Genomic DNA, 14,228 nt, shown 5'->3' with positions numbered 1-14,228 from the left:
GCGCGGCCGGAGCCTGCTGGGTGCGGCGTGGCGCCCGACTCTACGACCTCACAGGCTTCGTGCGGCGCCACCCGGGGGGCGAGCAACTGCTGCGGGCGCGCGCGGGCTGCGACGTGAGCGCCGACCTGGACGGGCCGCCGCACCGGCATTCGGACAACGCACGCCGCTGGCTGGAACAGTATTACGTGGGCGAGCTTCGCGGCCCCACGCAGGTATGCGTGTCCGCTGCCCCCGCCGCCTTCCGTGCCCTGCCGTGCATGCCCATCTGCCCGTGCGGGCAGTCCCCGCTCACCTGTGCCCTCCCTTCTGCTCTATCTGCCTGGGCTCTCATTGACCCTCGGAACCCCTGCTGTCCATCTGTCACCCCTACACGTCCGTCCTACCCCCTGCACGCCTGGCCACCCGCCCACCTATGTATCTTCCTCCTACTCAGCGTTCTCCCCATTCACTGACCATTTCTTTTTGCCTCCCCTTTTCTGGGAATCCAGGGGACTCTCTTGTCCCCCGTTCACTTATTTCTCTCCTCAGCTGTCTCCTCTTTCATCTGACCACTAGTTTGCCTCCCCCCGCCGTGATTTGAAGGAACTTACTTGGCCCCCATTCACCTGTCTTCCTCTTACTCAACTTTCTCTCCATTCATCTGCCCCTCTGTGATGCCAACAAACTTACTCCCGAGTCTCTCTCCGACTCACCTGTCTTCCTGTCTCTGTCCCTCACTCATCTATTTTCCCTTCTCCTAAGTCCTTCCGGTCTCATTTGTCATGCCCCCGGGTCACCAGCCCCCCACCCCCCTCACCAATCTCCCACTCATCTTGCCCGCATTTACCAGTATCCCCACATTCATGGCTCCCTCCATAGTCTCCGGCTCATCTATTTCCCCGTTCCCAAGTCCCTCCTGTCCATCTGCCACCCTCATCTGTCATGTTCCCAGCTCACCTGTTTCCATGTATTCCCCTTATCTGACCCTCTCTCTGCTCACCTGTCTTCTCCTATCTGACCACACCTATTTGAGTCTGGGGCCTCCCTCCTGACTGTCTGCCCCTTCTGGGGTACAGCTAGTTCATCTGTACCCCAGCAGGTTCACTTGTAATTCCTCTCTTCTTCCTGAGTCCCACTATTCCACCTGCCTTTCTGGGCTCCTCTGTTCATCTCAGAACAGAATTTTCCTTTCTCCTTTCCTAAATTAACAGCACAAATGCTTTCTCTGGTAGCCTTTCATTCATCTTCATTCCTAGTCCTTCCATCCCTTACTTCTTTTCTCTAGAAAACAGTCCCCTTGTCACTCTGTCCCTCAGTTATTTCTCTTCATCTGTTCCTAACTCTTCCCAGTTCCATTTCTTTTCTGGGTCATTCTTGTTCTTTCTGTTTTTCTTCTCATGTGGTTCCAGGTCACCAGACCTTATTTCTGGTCCTAAGATTTCAAACTCCAACTCTTCTCTCTTCTACCTCCCATTTCCCATTAGTCTTTCCTTCCCTTAGGCACCCATTACAACCCACCAAAAAGTAAGGGACAGATCTTGTTCCCTTGATGCCTTCCTGGCACCCTCTCACTTTCTGGTAGCAAAGATTATTCTCCTTTGCCTGCCTTGGATTTTCTGGTAATCCCTACTGCTACCTTGGGCTTCATCTCAAATCTTTTAAAACCTGTGATCCAGTGACTCCATGGACACTAGAGGCAGGGCATATTTCTTCTGTCCACTCTAACATGGAAGTTCTTGGACAAAATCAGGCAGCATTGGGCTCCAGGCAGCCTGATTACCTTGGGGAAGGCTCTAGTTTGCCTTGCCTGGAAAGTGGAATCTGAATACCTAACATTGTGATCTATAGAAAAACCCTAACCTTGTCTGGCTCCATGACCATAGGTAACATATCTCTGATCCTCAGTTTCCTTATCTATAAAATGAGGATGATAATGGCTGCACCCTATACCTCAGAGTTGCTTTTGTTTTGATTCAAATATATTTTATTTTCCCAATTACACATAATGACAATTTTCAACATCTGTTTTCTGAAATGTTAAGATCCACATTGTCTCCCTCCTTCCTTTCCCTCACTGCTCTTGGATATGGTGAGCAGTATGATCTAGGTAATACATGTATTATCATGCAAAACATACTTCCATATTGATCATTGTTCTCAGAGTTGTTTTTAAGGAGAATGTTTTTGTTGTTATTTTTGTTAAAAACTGTAAAGGATTATATAAACCTGAGCCACGCTTATTACCCAGTGTGTCTCAATTCTTGGATTTTCATAGCTGACCCCAACAAGTGCTTTGGAATCTTCGGGAGTTAACGTATGATATACGCTGGCCACACTGGACCTGCTCATGGAGCAGAGGTTAAGTCTTCATTTAGACTTTCTTACCTAATAAATTATTGGATAACTGGGCCAGGCTGAAGATGCAGTCTGAATGAAGTAGGAGAGACTAGGATGTAACCTCCAAAGCTTTGAGGTACTTGTTTCCTCTTCTATGCTTCTCTGCTTCCAAAGCAGATCCATTGTGTACTCAATGTGTGTACTCAAAAATGTCTGTTGAATGAGCAGGGTATTTGAATTTCTTCTGGGGGACCAATTTAAAAGCCTAGAGAGCAAAGTAGAAGACTTGCCTGTCTTTTTGGAGAGAGGAGAGAATTGTTAGGGGGACAGGAATGCCATGATCTGTCTGTCACGTCTCCCTTTAGGAAGTGGTATCCTTGGTCCTGAGCTTCCCTTCTATACCTGATCCTGACACAAACCTAGCTTCTCTCATTCCTAATCCCTTCTCTGTTTTTGCCTCCTCACAAATAACCCAGAGGAAATTAATGGAGTCCACACACTCCACCTTGTGTAAGCATCTCAGCTAATAGTGCTATCTTTTGCCATCCTCTGATGACTGGCTCCAGGAGAAAGGTGAAAGTTTAAGTGGGAATTTGAACCCACCCCCCCAACAACAGAAAAGTGGCCTGAAGCCAACTAATGTTCTACCCTGGAAGGGATATAACCACTGATAGGCACTTGTTACTCCACATTCCAATTACCTGATTTCTTGAATGAAAAAAAAAAGTTTTTAGTTATAAACCTAGGTTAGAGGGTTAAAAAAATTTTTTAAGGCTTCCTCAAAGACCTTTCCTGTTTTATAAACTTAACGTTCACAACAAATACTAATAAATAGTCTAATAAAAATGGAGAAAATCTTCAAATGAAACCTCAAATGTAAACTATTTCAATTTATTGTTAACAAATACTTTATTTATGTGTGTCTACATATATAATATATCTTTAAAAAGCATGAACAATGTTTGCTGCATCCCCTTTTTTATTTGTACTTAAAAAGATCATTTTTTTTAACATTTAAGGGTAATTGTGGCCAACTTGTGGGTACTTTTCTTATTCTTCTGCCTTCTTTTTGCATCTCCTCATATAGGTTTTTCCACATAGTCTTCATATTTGTCATTTTTATAATGTCATGATCATCAGTTTACACAGGTAAAAAAAACTTCCTAGAAGTTTTCATGCACTTTATGAAGACTTTTGGAACCCTATTAATACAGTGTATCTTAACTTATCCAGCCATTTCCCAAACCTTGGACATCTAGGTTGTTTCTAATTAGTTTTTTTTTCTTATTGACTAAATTTTGTTTGACCACAACATTCATATAATCCAAAACAACAAAATGTAAAACAAATTGGCCTCCCTCCAAAAGTACAGTCCCCCAAAACATAAAAAGCATAAAAAGTATTTATGATAGATACTGAAATATTAAGCATGCCCCCTATCATTTTAGTTTTCTAAAAAAGGAAAAGAAATTCATGATGCTTTAGTTAAAAAAAAACCCATTACCTTCTATCTTAAAATCAATACTGTGTGCCAGTTTCAAGACGGAAGAGTGGCAAGGGACTAGGCAATGGGTGACAAAAATAAGTGAATTGCCCAGAGCACAGAACTAGGAAATATATGAGGCCAGATTTGATTTGAACCTAGGACCTCTTGACTCCTGACCTGACTTTCAATCCACCTAGCTACCCCACTTTCAAGTATATCTTTAGGGTATAGTCCCAACAAAGGGATCATTGGGTCAATTTAAGTAATTCTTAAATGCAGCTATCTGGAGCTATAGGGAAAAGTGCCTTGGGCTTATAATCAGCATGATTCATCTTTCTGAGTTCAAATCTGGCCTCAGACACTTAGTACCTTAGTGACTCTGGGAAAAGTCATTTAACCCTGTTTACCTCAGTTCCTTATCTGTAAAATGAGCTGGAGAAGGAAATGGCAAATTACTCCAGTATCTTTGCCAAGAAAACCCCAAATGGAGTCATGAAGAATCAGACATGACTGAAATAACTAAACAAAAACAATGAATACATGAATTTAATAATTCTCATAAGAAATAAGTAGAATATGATCTTTAACCCCAAATAAAATCATGAAGTTTGAATTTCTTCCATTTGGGGTTTAAAATATATGTATGTATTTATAGATAAGTATCTGTGTGTAACTAGATATGGCACACATATGTGTGTGTATCATATCTAGTATGTATATATATATGATACATACATATATATGTATATATAAAATATTGATTGTTAAAAGAAGGCAATTTATTTACCGTTTGCCTTTCTACACCCTCATTTGGGTACTTATAAAACTTTGTTGACCTTGTATGTTGTATATGTCATTAGAGTTCATTATTCTTCTTAATTGAGTGACTTTTGATTTTCATTACTTATGAGAAGTCTTTCCATGTCATCTATCATCTTCACTCAAGTTTCTTGTCACCTTCAAGTCTGTCCTTGAGATGGAGAGGCACACAGAATTCTGGGCCTGGTCTGTTCCTGATCTGCAGAAGGGTGGATTTATTTGCCTTGTGCTTTAAAATCTTCCAGTGCATTGGGATAGTTTTTTATGGCAGGGTCAGAAAAGAGATTGAGGATAGTATGTCATAAGAAATAATGATAGCTAGCTTGCATTTTTATTAGGCTTTTTTATCTACTGATGGTGGAGCTATAAACTGATCTAACCATTCTTGGAAAGCAATTTGAATTAAGTCTAGAAATCTATTAAAGTGTAAATACCCTTTGACCCAGCAATAAACATTACTAGGTCTGTACCCCAAGGAGATCAAAGAAAGGAAAGGGATCTACATATACCAAAATATTTATAGAAGCTCTTTCTGATACCCATCAAGAGAATGGCTAAACAAATGATAGAATATAATTATACTATAAAAAATGAAGATACAGTTTCAGAAAAACCTCAAGTCTTGTATAAGCTAATGGAAAGTTAAGACAGCAGAACCAAGAGAAACCTCTACACATAGTAATAGCAATATTATAAAGATAATCAGATGTTAAAGATTATTGACTACTAAACTCTGATGAACAAAATGATTCGCCAAAGTTCCACAGGATTCATGATTAAACATGCTATCCCACCTCTAGTTAGCACTAATGGGCTAAGAGTATTAACTAAATCATAAATTTTTCCTTTTGGGGGGGGCCAGGGAGGAGACTATAGCCAATATGGAAATTAGTTTTGCAAGATTATGCATACTAATAGGTTTTGTTTTCTTTTCCTTCTGATGGGGGAGGGAGAGAATTTCGAACTAAAAAAAAGTCTGTAGTTTAGTTTAATTTTTAATTTTAAAGAGCAAAAGGACTCACAAGATGCAACTCAAGTTGACCTACCATGCAAATCTGAGCCCAACCATTAATGAAAAAATATTTTTAAAGAAGCATTTGAAATAACCAAAAAAAAAACCCTGAAAATAATTATTTGCTTCTCAGACACCCCAAACAAGAAAATTCCAAGTAGATAGGAAAACTACCTATCTGCAACTGGACAGGAGGAGAGGTTGCTTTTGGAAGGTAGTCGGTTAATCAGGGAGCATCATGAAACACTTGACTTGTGCTGAGCCTATGTTATTTTCATAACAAAGAAAATATGAAATAATCCCTGCCCTCATGGAGCTTACATTCTAACAGGGGAGACAACATAGGCATATAATAAATACAGAATGTAGATAAAATAAATACAAAATAATTTTAGGAGGTAGGGTGAAGGCAGCTGGAGGCAGGGGAGAGAATAGAAACCAAGAAAAGCTTCCTGCAGAAGATGGTCCCTAAATTAAGTCCTCAAGGATACCAGAGTTTCCAGAAGGATCAAGTGAAAAGGGAGTATGTTCCAGGGATGGAGAATATCCAATGCTTTGAAAGACCCCTGAGAAGACAGATGGAACTCTGGGTATGAGCAACAACAGATAGTCAGCTATGGTTAGAGTATAATGTAGGAGAGGAAATTCTGTGTCTCTGTCTTTCTGTCTGTCTGTTTCTCAGTGTGTGTCCATTTCTGTCTCTGTCTTTTTGTCTGTCTCTTTGTCTCTCTCTCCTTCATCTCTCTCTGTCTCCCTCTTTCCCATCACAATTCTCCTAAAATATACGATGTCCCTTTTGGTGGTTAGCTGAGCAAGTTTAGCAATGCAATGGATAAAAAAAAGTTTTTGTTTAGATATTACAAGAAGAGTGACCCTTTCTATCTCTGTCTTCTCTTGTACCTAGGGCAGGAGTGCTGGGACCCACTACTTAAACCTTAAAAGCTTAAAACTTAAAAACTTAAACCTTAAAATTAAAAAAAAAATAGGCTGGTGGCTACATAGCCCTAGTCAGAGAAGGGAAGATTGCTCAAAGTGAGAGGAATATAGAGGACAATTGGCCAGGGGAAGAGGAGAGGCTTCAATCAAGTCTTGTTATTTTAGGCTGCAGTTCAGTTCATGAGCAGGATCTGACATCTCAAATAAGACTCCCTTCCCTGAAGATACCCCAGACAAAACCTACATTCTTTTCTTAGAATTTGGAGTTCTTGGAGTGGAGGTGAGAGTGTCTGGCATCCATGTGGGAAGGGACAATGCTATCTAAACGGCTCTGGGATCCTCTTTCCATCCCCCACTTTACCCCTCCCCTTAGTGTGCACACAGGGAACAAGTCAGACAAGTTTAAGTCAACAAGCTGTGGGGTAGCTAGATGAATTCTATTCTAGCTACTAGTTAAGGAAAGACTGAAACTATGTCTATTCTATTGTCAGTGAAGTTGCCAACTAGGGATTTCTATGGCACTTTCAAGATATATCCAAGATACCCCAAGGTCTTGGGTGGGAATTGGGCTGCTACAACAGACTTAGAACTCTGAAAAAAGCTCAGAGGAAATGGAGTTCTCAGTCTAGTGAAAAGAAAGCTACAGTCGGGTTGAGGGAGAATAGTTATGTCTAAGATGATGACTATCTATCCTCCACTGAAGATAGAACCAAAGGAAATGGGCAGCTGGGTAGCTCAGTGGATTGAGAGCCAGGCCTAGAGATGGGAGGTCCTAGGTTCAAATCCAGCCTCAGACACTTCCCAGCTGTGTGACCCTGGGCAAGTCACTTGACCCCCATTGCCCACCCTTACCACTCTTCTCTACCTATGAGCCAATACACAGAAGTTAAAGGTTTTAAAAAAAACCCAGACCTGTGATTTTTTCCCCCTCATCTCTGTTGGGGGTTCCAGGTTCTACCCATTAGCTCTACCCATTAGCATCTGTCCTACAACTTTTAACCTTGGAAAAGTGACAAAGACACTGGTAGGTTAAGGAATTTGCAGGGGGTCACAAAGCCAATATGTATCTGAAGTGAGAATTGACTTTAAGGCTAACTCCCCATCCACCGCTCCACTCTATCTCTCTTGGATTTTAAATTTCATAGAATGAGGGGCAGCTAAGTAGCTCAGTGGATTGAGAGCCAGGCCTAGCTAGAGATGGGAGGTCCTGGGTTCAAATTTGGCCTCAGACACTTCCTAGCTCTGTAACCGTGGGCAAGTCACTTAACCTCCATTGCCTAGCCCTTACTGCTCTTCTCCCTTGGAACCAATACACAACATTGATTCTAAGACAGAAGGTAAGGGTTTTAAAAAATTAAAAAATAAATTTCATAGAATGTTAGAGCTAGAAGCAGCCTTTGCCATCATCAGTTCCATCTCCCTTGTTTTACAGAGGAGGAAACTAAGAGGTTAAGGGGGTAATTCAAAGATGGCACACAAAGTCATCTTTGGTCCTTTCCTTCTTTCTTCCTTCCTTCCTTCTTTCCTTTCTTTTTTTTCATTCCTTACCTTCTGTCTTAGAATCAATACTAAGTATCAGTTCCAAGGCAGAAGTGCTCTCAGGGCTAGGCAGTTGGGATTAAGTGACTTGCCCAGGATCACACAGCTAGGAAGTATCTGAGGTTAGATTTGAACCCAGGACCCTCCCATCTCTAAGCCTGACTCTTTATCCACTCCCTGCAGTGGATAAGAATTTACTAAGGATGTCCTATGTAGCACTAGGTAGAATGCTGGACTTGAAGCCAGCCAGATCCAAGTTCTTTTTTTCAATAATATTTTATTTTTCCCAATTACATATAAGAACAACTTTTAATATGTTTTCTAAAATTTTGAGTTCTAAACTCTCTCCTTTCCTCTCCCCATCTCTGAGACAGTAAACAATTTGGATATAGGTTATACATGTTGGATTATAAAACCATATTTCTTCATGAAGACTTGAGTTCTAATTCTGACACTACTAGAAATGTGACCTGGTGATCCTGGGTTATATTCTTCCTGCCTGTTTGCCCTTCTGAAAAATGGAAATAATAATAGCTCCTACCTCACAGAGTTGTTGTGAAGATAAAATAGAAAATGCCTTAAAAAGTGCTTTACAAACTTCTGAGGCTATCTAAACACTAGCTATTATTTTTAGGATTAGGTACCAAACCCTGTGCTGAAGATACAAAGACAAGAAACTTTGATTCAGTCAGAGGAATGCTACCTGCCATTCAGGCAAGGTGATTCTCTCTGGTAAAATAAGTGGGTTAAGGGACTGTGTGTCTGTGGGATGAAAAGCATCCAGACCAAGTGAACAAATGAAGAAATGTTTAACGTGCAAAGCATTGTGCTAACTGCTGGGATACAAGCAGTGAGTAAGATGGCCCCAGTGCTCAAGGAGCTAAATCTACGTATGGGGAAGGTCAGATGGAAAAGGCCCATGGTGCCTTTCAAAGATTCAGTGGTAAAGCATCCTAGTGGATCTCCCACAAGGAAGAAGTTCCAATATTGTCACATGCTAGATAAATCTCTCTTAATCTCCCTGTGCCCTCAGGAAACTCCCTAAGATAGAGCCCTTAACCTGTGGACAGACTTCAGAGCTTCTGTGACCTTGAATGAGAAAAACCATCATATCTTTATTTTTATGTTTGCTTGGTAATCTTGTGTATTTTATGCATTTAAAAACATGATTCTCAGAAGTTCATAGACTTTACCAGACTGTGTCCAAATGGTATTCAGGACACAGTGATGGTTAAAATTCCCTGCTCTAAGGCTGTAAGTTGTAGCATAGATACCAAACTGCATTGATGGAGAGCATTTCCGCATACAAAGTTCCCTGTTCCAATGAGGCGAATAGTTGCCTCAGTGGATAGTGCACTGGTCTTAGAGTTAGAAAGACATGAGTTCAAATCCAGACTCTAATCCTCACTGACTGGCTGACCTTGGGCAAGTCACTTAATTTCTGTCTGCCTTAATCCGTTGGAGAAGGAAATGCCAAATCACTCCAGTATCTTTGCCAAGAAAACACCATATGGCATCACAAAGAGTCAGACACTATTTAAAATGACTGAACAGTAAAATACCAATGGAATCATAGGGCGGGACAAAAAAAAAAGGAATCACAGATTTTAAATGGGAAGGGACCTTCAAAGTCATCTAACCCAACCTTCTCATTTTGCAAATGTGGAAACTAAGGTTAGATAACTTCTCCAAGGTCACAGAGATTGTAGGCAGCAGTCCAGTGAATCAAATCTAGACTTGACTCCATGTCCATTGTTCTTATCACTGAATCAAGATGGTGCCTCAATGTTTACAAAGCACTTTCCCCAGAACTGCTTAGAGAGTTCAAATATTACTACCTCCATTTTTTAGAAGAGGAAACTTGGGCCCGCAGAAGTTAATTTGCCCACAGTGGATTCCTAGTTCTGTCCTCTGCTGTGTGTTGCCTGAGGAGCTATGGGCTTCCCAAAATAAGAGGGAAGACTTCTTACAAGACCTTAGTTCTCATAAGAGTGGTTAAAAATGTTTCAAGTGCTTCTACACTCAGGACCCAAGTACTAAAAAATGAGGGAACAGAGGAATAAGTATGAGGGAGTCCCAAAGAGGAGGGAGCCTCAGGATAATGATCCTACTACCAATTCAGGAATGCTTAACACTTCAGGTTGTCAAGAACCAAACAAAACCAAGCATCATAGCCTACTGCAACAGAGGGTGGAATCTTACCTTGGGGAATCTGCCAAATATCTCTGACTGCCTGAGAAGGAAAGGAAGCAAAGAAAAGAAACATGCTAACCCCAGGGGAAGGAACTTATTTCTAGGTACCCAGAAGAGTCTTCCCTGGGTATGACATATGTTTAGCCAAAATAAACATGCTCTTTAAATCCCATCTGACTTTGGCCCTTGGTTGCTGATAGTACATTAAGAGTTATGGGCAGAGGCTTCCAATGGGGATAAGTAGAGTCAATCAATCAACCAATAAGTATTTGTTAAGTTGAGTCAGCAAGCATTGATTAAGCGCCTTCTGTGTACTGGGCACAGGTACCAGTGACTAAAATGGGAGAAGTCCTTGTAGAGAGGGAAAGGGCAAGGAGAACCATAGGTAGCTCCAAGGGATAAGGTTTAGAATAGTCATACCGGACAGTTGTCAGAGATTCATGCTACTATGCTACTGCTATTCATTCCCTAGGCCTCTGAAAACATGCCTTCTGCATTTATATTTCAGTGTAGATGGGAACTGTTTATGATCCATTAGCTTCTCAGTACCCTAGACAGCTCTCTGAGACTAATCTGCAAAATCTTTGCTGGTCAGCTGTGGTCCTCAGAGTTTCCTCCCCTGTACCAAAGAAGTCACAAATCCAAACAAAAACAAATAAATTGTAAGTACAGTTTCCTTTGAAGATCACCATATCAATGCTTTAGTTTCTTCTAGGGTTCTCTCACCCTAGTGGTTAGTATCTAGTTGATATCCAAAGGCAGTAAAATCTTTGAGATCAGGGCCCTTATTTATGCTAAGCAACTTCTTTGCAGTAGCATAAGTATGACCATTACTGATATTGTTGAACCCTCCATATCAAACCCATACCTAGGGTAGGATAACCAGGACTTTGCCTGAGATTACCAAATAATTTAGAGGGTGCACTGACATCCCTTAGAGTACTTTCCAAAATATAGAATCAACTAAACATAATACCTAGTTACCTAACTAGTTACCAAGATCAGCTAATTAAAATAGGATGTTACTGACTGGACAAGCTCCTCTCTCCCCCTCCTTAGTGAAGCAAGATCTTGGTCTCTCTACTCCTCCTCCACAATACTTGCTGAAGACATGTTTTATGCTGCTTGCCCTAGGTATTATTGGCAGGAAAATTCTTGTAATGGTGCTGTTCTGTATATTTTGTTCTCTCTGAATTCTATTGCCTTGTTTCTGTTGATTATTTAGAATTCATCTTGTATATATCTTATTTATTCTTAGTCATCCCCATGTTGCCTCTCCCATTAGACAATGAGTTTCTTGAGGCTAAGGACTTGTCTTTTAGCTTTCTTTGTATCTCCAGGGCTTAGCACAATGCCTGACACATAGTAGACACAATAAATGTTTGCTGCTGTCTCAAAGACTTTCCAGCATATTCTTTTTTAAAATTAATTAAAAAAATTTTTTCCAGAATCCATGTCAATAAGATTTTCAGTAATTGTTCTCTGAAATTTTGCAATCTATAGTCTTTTCCTCCCTCCCATCCCTTCCCCCTCCACAAGACAGCAAGTAATATGACATGGATTGCACATGTTTTATCATTACAGTACATAATTCCATGTTCATTATGTTGTGATTCTTACACTAGAAAAAAATCCAAGAGAAAATAAAGTGAAGAATGGAATGCTTCAAACTGCATTCAGACCTGGAGTTGTCCTGGATCCTTGCATTGCTGATATTAGTTGCTGTTCACAATTGATCACCGTTATTACTGTTACTGTATGCAATGTATGCAATGTTCTCCTGATTCTGCTCACTTCATATAAATCTTTCTAGGTTTTTTGTGATTATCTTGTTCATCATTTCCTATGGTGCAATAGTATTCCACTATAATCATGCAGCAGCTTATTCTTTTGAAGGACAGGCTCTTCATTTGGTAAACTCTTTTGAACCAGAATTCCTGGTATTTCCAAATCTTTAGAAGCTTTCTTGGCCTTCAGCACAGGGTGGAGAAAATAGCTGCCTGTGCATGATATATTCTTGGGTGTCTCCTGAGACATAGATAATATATAATACATACATAAGTGATACATATGTGCTTATTTAATGTAATTGTTGCTTGATTGATTTGGGTAATGAGGGTAAAGAGGGCTACTTCTTTGTCAGAGCCCAAAGCAAAAAAGAGAAGGCTGGGGGAATGATGTGGACTGGGTGTGTAGAAAAAGGGAGAAGAGAAAGCTCTTGAAGAATGACACCACAGAAGAATGAAGTCATGTATGGGGATTCTGGCACAAAGTCCTTTAGTTGACAGAGGGAGGCTAATGAAATTAGCTTGTGTGAAGAACAGAGATTCAGTTCTGCCTTGGGTCCATAATAATAATACATTGAGTCTGGATGATGATTCATGACTTCCCTTCCAGATTTCCATTAGATCCTTACAACAATCTTGTGGAGTCAATAAATGTTATCATCCACATTTTATGATTGAGATAACTGAGTCTGAAAGCCAGGAAGTAACTAGCCAAAGTGGCAAAGCTAGTTAATAGTAAAGCCAGAATTGAAACTCAGATCTGTCCCCCAGAATCCTAGGGTCTTTCCCCTCCACTGCTGCCCTGGAAGAAAGGTAAATTTGGGACAATGGAAGTGAGCATAATGCATGGACTGTACTAGATTTTAGGGTCAGCTAACCTGGATTTGAATCTCATTTTTGTCACTTGCTCTAACTGTGCGACCTTGGACAAGTCACTTCCTCTTTGGGGGATGCATTTTTCTCAACTATAAAGTGAGGGCATTAGATTAATGATCTTTTCTACCTCTTAATGTAATGATCCCCTGATCTGAAGATCTCATCTTATCTCCAGTGAGGAGAAGCATCTGTTGCAAGACAAGGAGAAGCCCTGGCAGTCTTCATCATTGTCCTTTTCCTTTTTCCTCTCAGAGTGATATAAAACTGATGGTCCTTACAGCTGTGGGCACTTGTGGCATCAAGCCAGGGTGGGAGGCTGGAGAACTGAATTGTTTTTTCCTCTTCAAATATCACAGCTCAAATGGGAAGAACCAGCTACAAGACAGAGCCTTTCCTGACCTTTTTTTGGCCTGATCTGAAGTCAGACTTGGGGAGTAGGACAAAGGATTGGCAGGGTGGGAGAAGCAGATAATTATCAGCTGAGAAATATGTATCCCTTCCAGAATAGTAGAAATGCTTTTCTGAAAAGACAGTGAGTAATGTGTGTAATGGGGGGAGGGGGTGTGGTTTGTGTATGTGTGTGATCCCCATTCTCCCTGGCTTGTGACATCGTCCCTGCACTCCTAGTTACTGATTAACTGGTAGGTCAGACCTCCTGGCGGAGTGACAGCTGCCCTCTACAGGCGTTGGGGGAATGGAGGTGGAACCCTGAGACTTGTGTGAATGCCAGCTGCAATGGGGGCATCTGGGATTGTGTCCATGGCCTAGGCTAGGGGGGCAGGTCTTTGTGGAGACCATCCCACTCAGTCTGGCGCTTTAGGTCACTCCATATTGGGTAACGTCAGCTAAATTCCACAAGTGATAATTAGGTTTCCAACATTTTTAAGGGACCATTTTAGGTGGGAAATGAAGCCATGCTTGTCCTCTAAGAAGGCAGTGGAGTATATGTAAGGATCCTGGCATTATTGACTAAAAGGAACCTTAGAGATCACTGAGTCTAAACCCTCGTTTTATAGATAAAGAAATTGAGGTCTAAAAATGACTTGCCCAAGGTCACAAAGGTAGTAAATGGTAGTTTGAGGACTTGAACTCAGGTTATCTCACTCCAAATCTGGCACACTTTGCGCCATAACACCCTTTCTCAGGTTAGGAGGAAGAAGCACTCATTCATTTATTCATTCATTCATTCACAAAGCACTTAAGAGGTAATTTAACATGATGAAAAGAGACTAGCAGAGACCTGGCTTTAAATCCTGGCTCCAGC

At 41.1% G+C, this 14,228-nt stretch overlaps 1 protein-coding gene across 1 annotated transcript in view; it reads left to right on the top strand.

Annotated features, from left to right (window-relative positions):
- Positions 1–2: 2 nt before the first annotated feature.
- The window catches only part of FA2H (fatty acid 2-hydroxylase), a gene marked incomplete at its 5' end in the record, with an annotated part of 86,372 nt that continues 72,146 nt past the window's right edge, over positions 3–14,228 (top strand). Inside the window, one exon of the mRNA XM_044659366.1 lies at positions 3–212. Within this exon, the coding sequence (XP_044515301.1) occupies positions 3–212 (210 nt within the window). The remainder of the gene's footprint in view (positions 213–14,228) is intronic.

This window comes from Gracilinanus agilis, chromosome 2 (assembly GCF_016433145.1).
Source record: "Gracilinanus agilis isolate LMUSP501 chromosome 2, AgileGrace, whole genome shotgun sequence".
Taxonomy (NCBI): Eukaryota; Metazoa; Chordata; class Mammalia; order Didelphimorphia; family Didelphidae; genus Gracilinanus; species Gracilinanus agilis.
The sequence above is the reverse complement of the archived record's forward strand: the minus strand, read 5'-3'. Positions and strand labels throughout refer to the sequence as shown.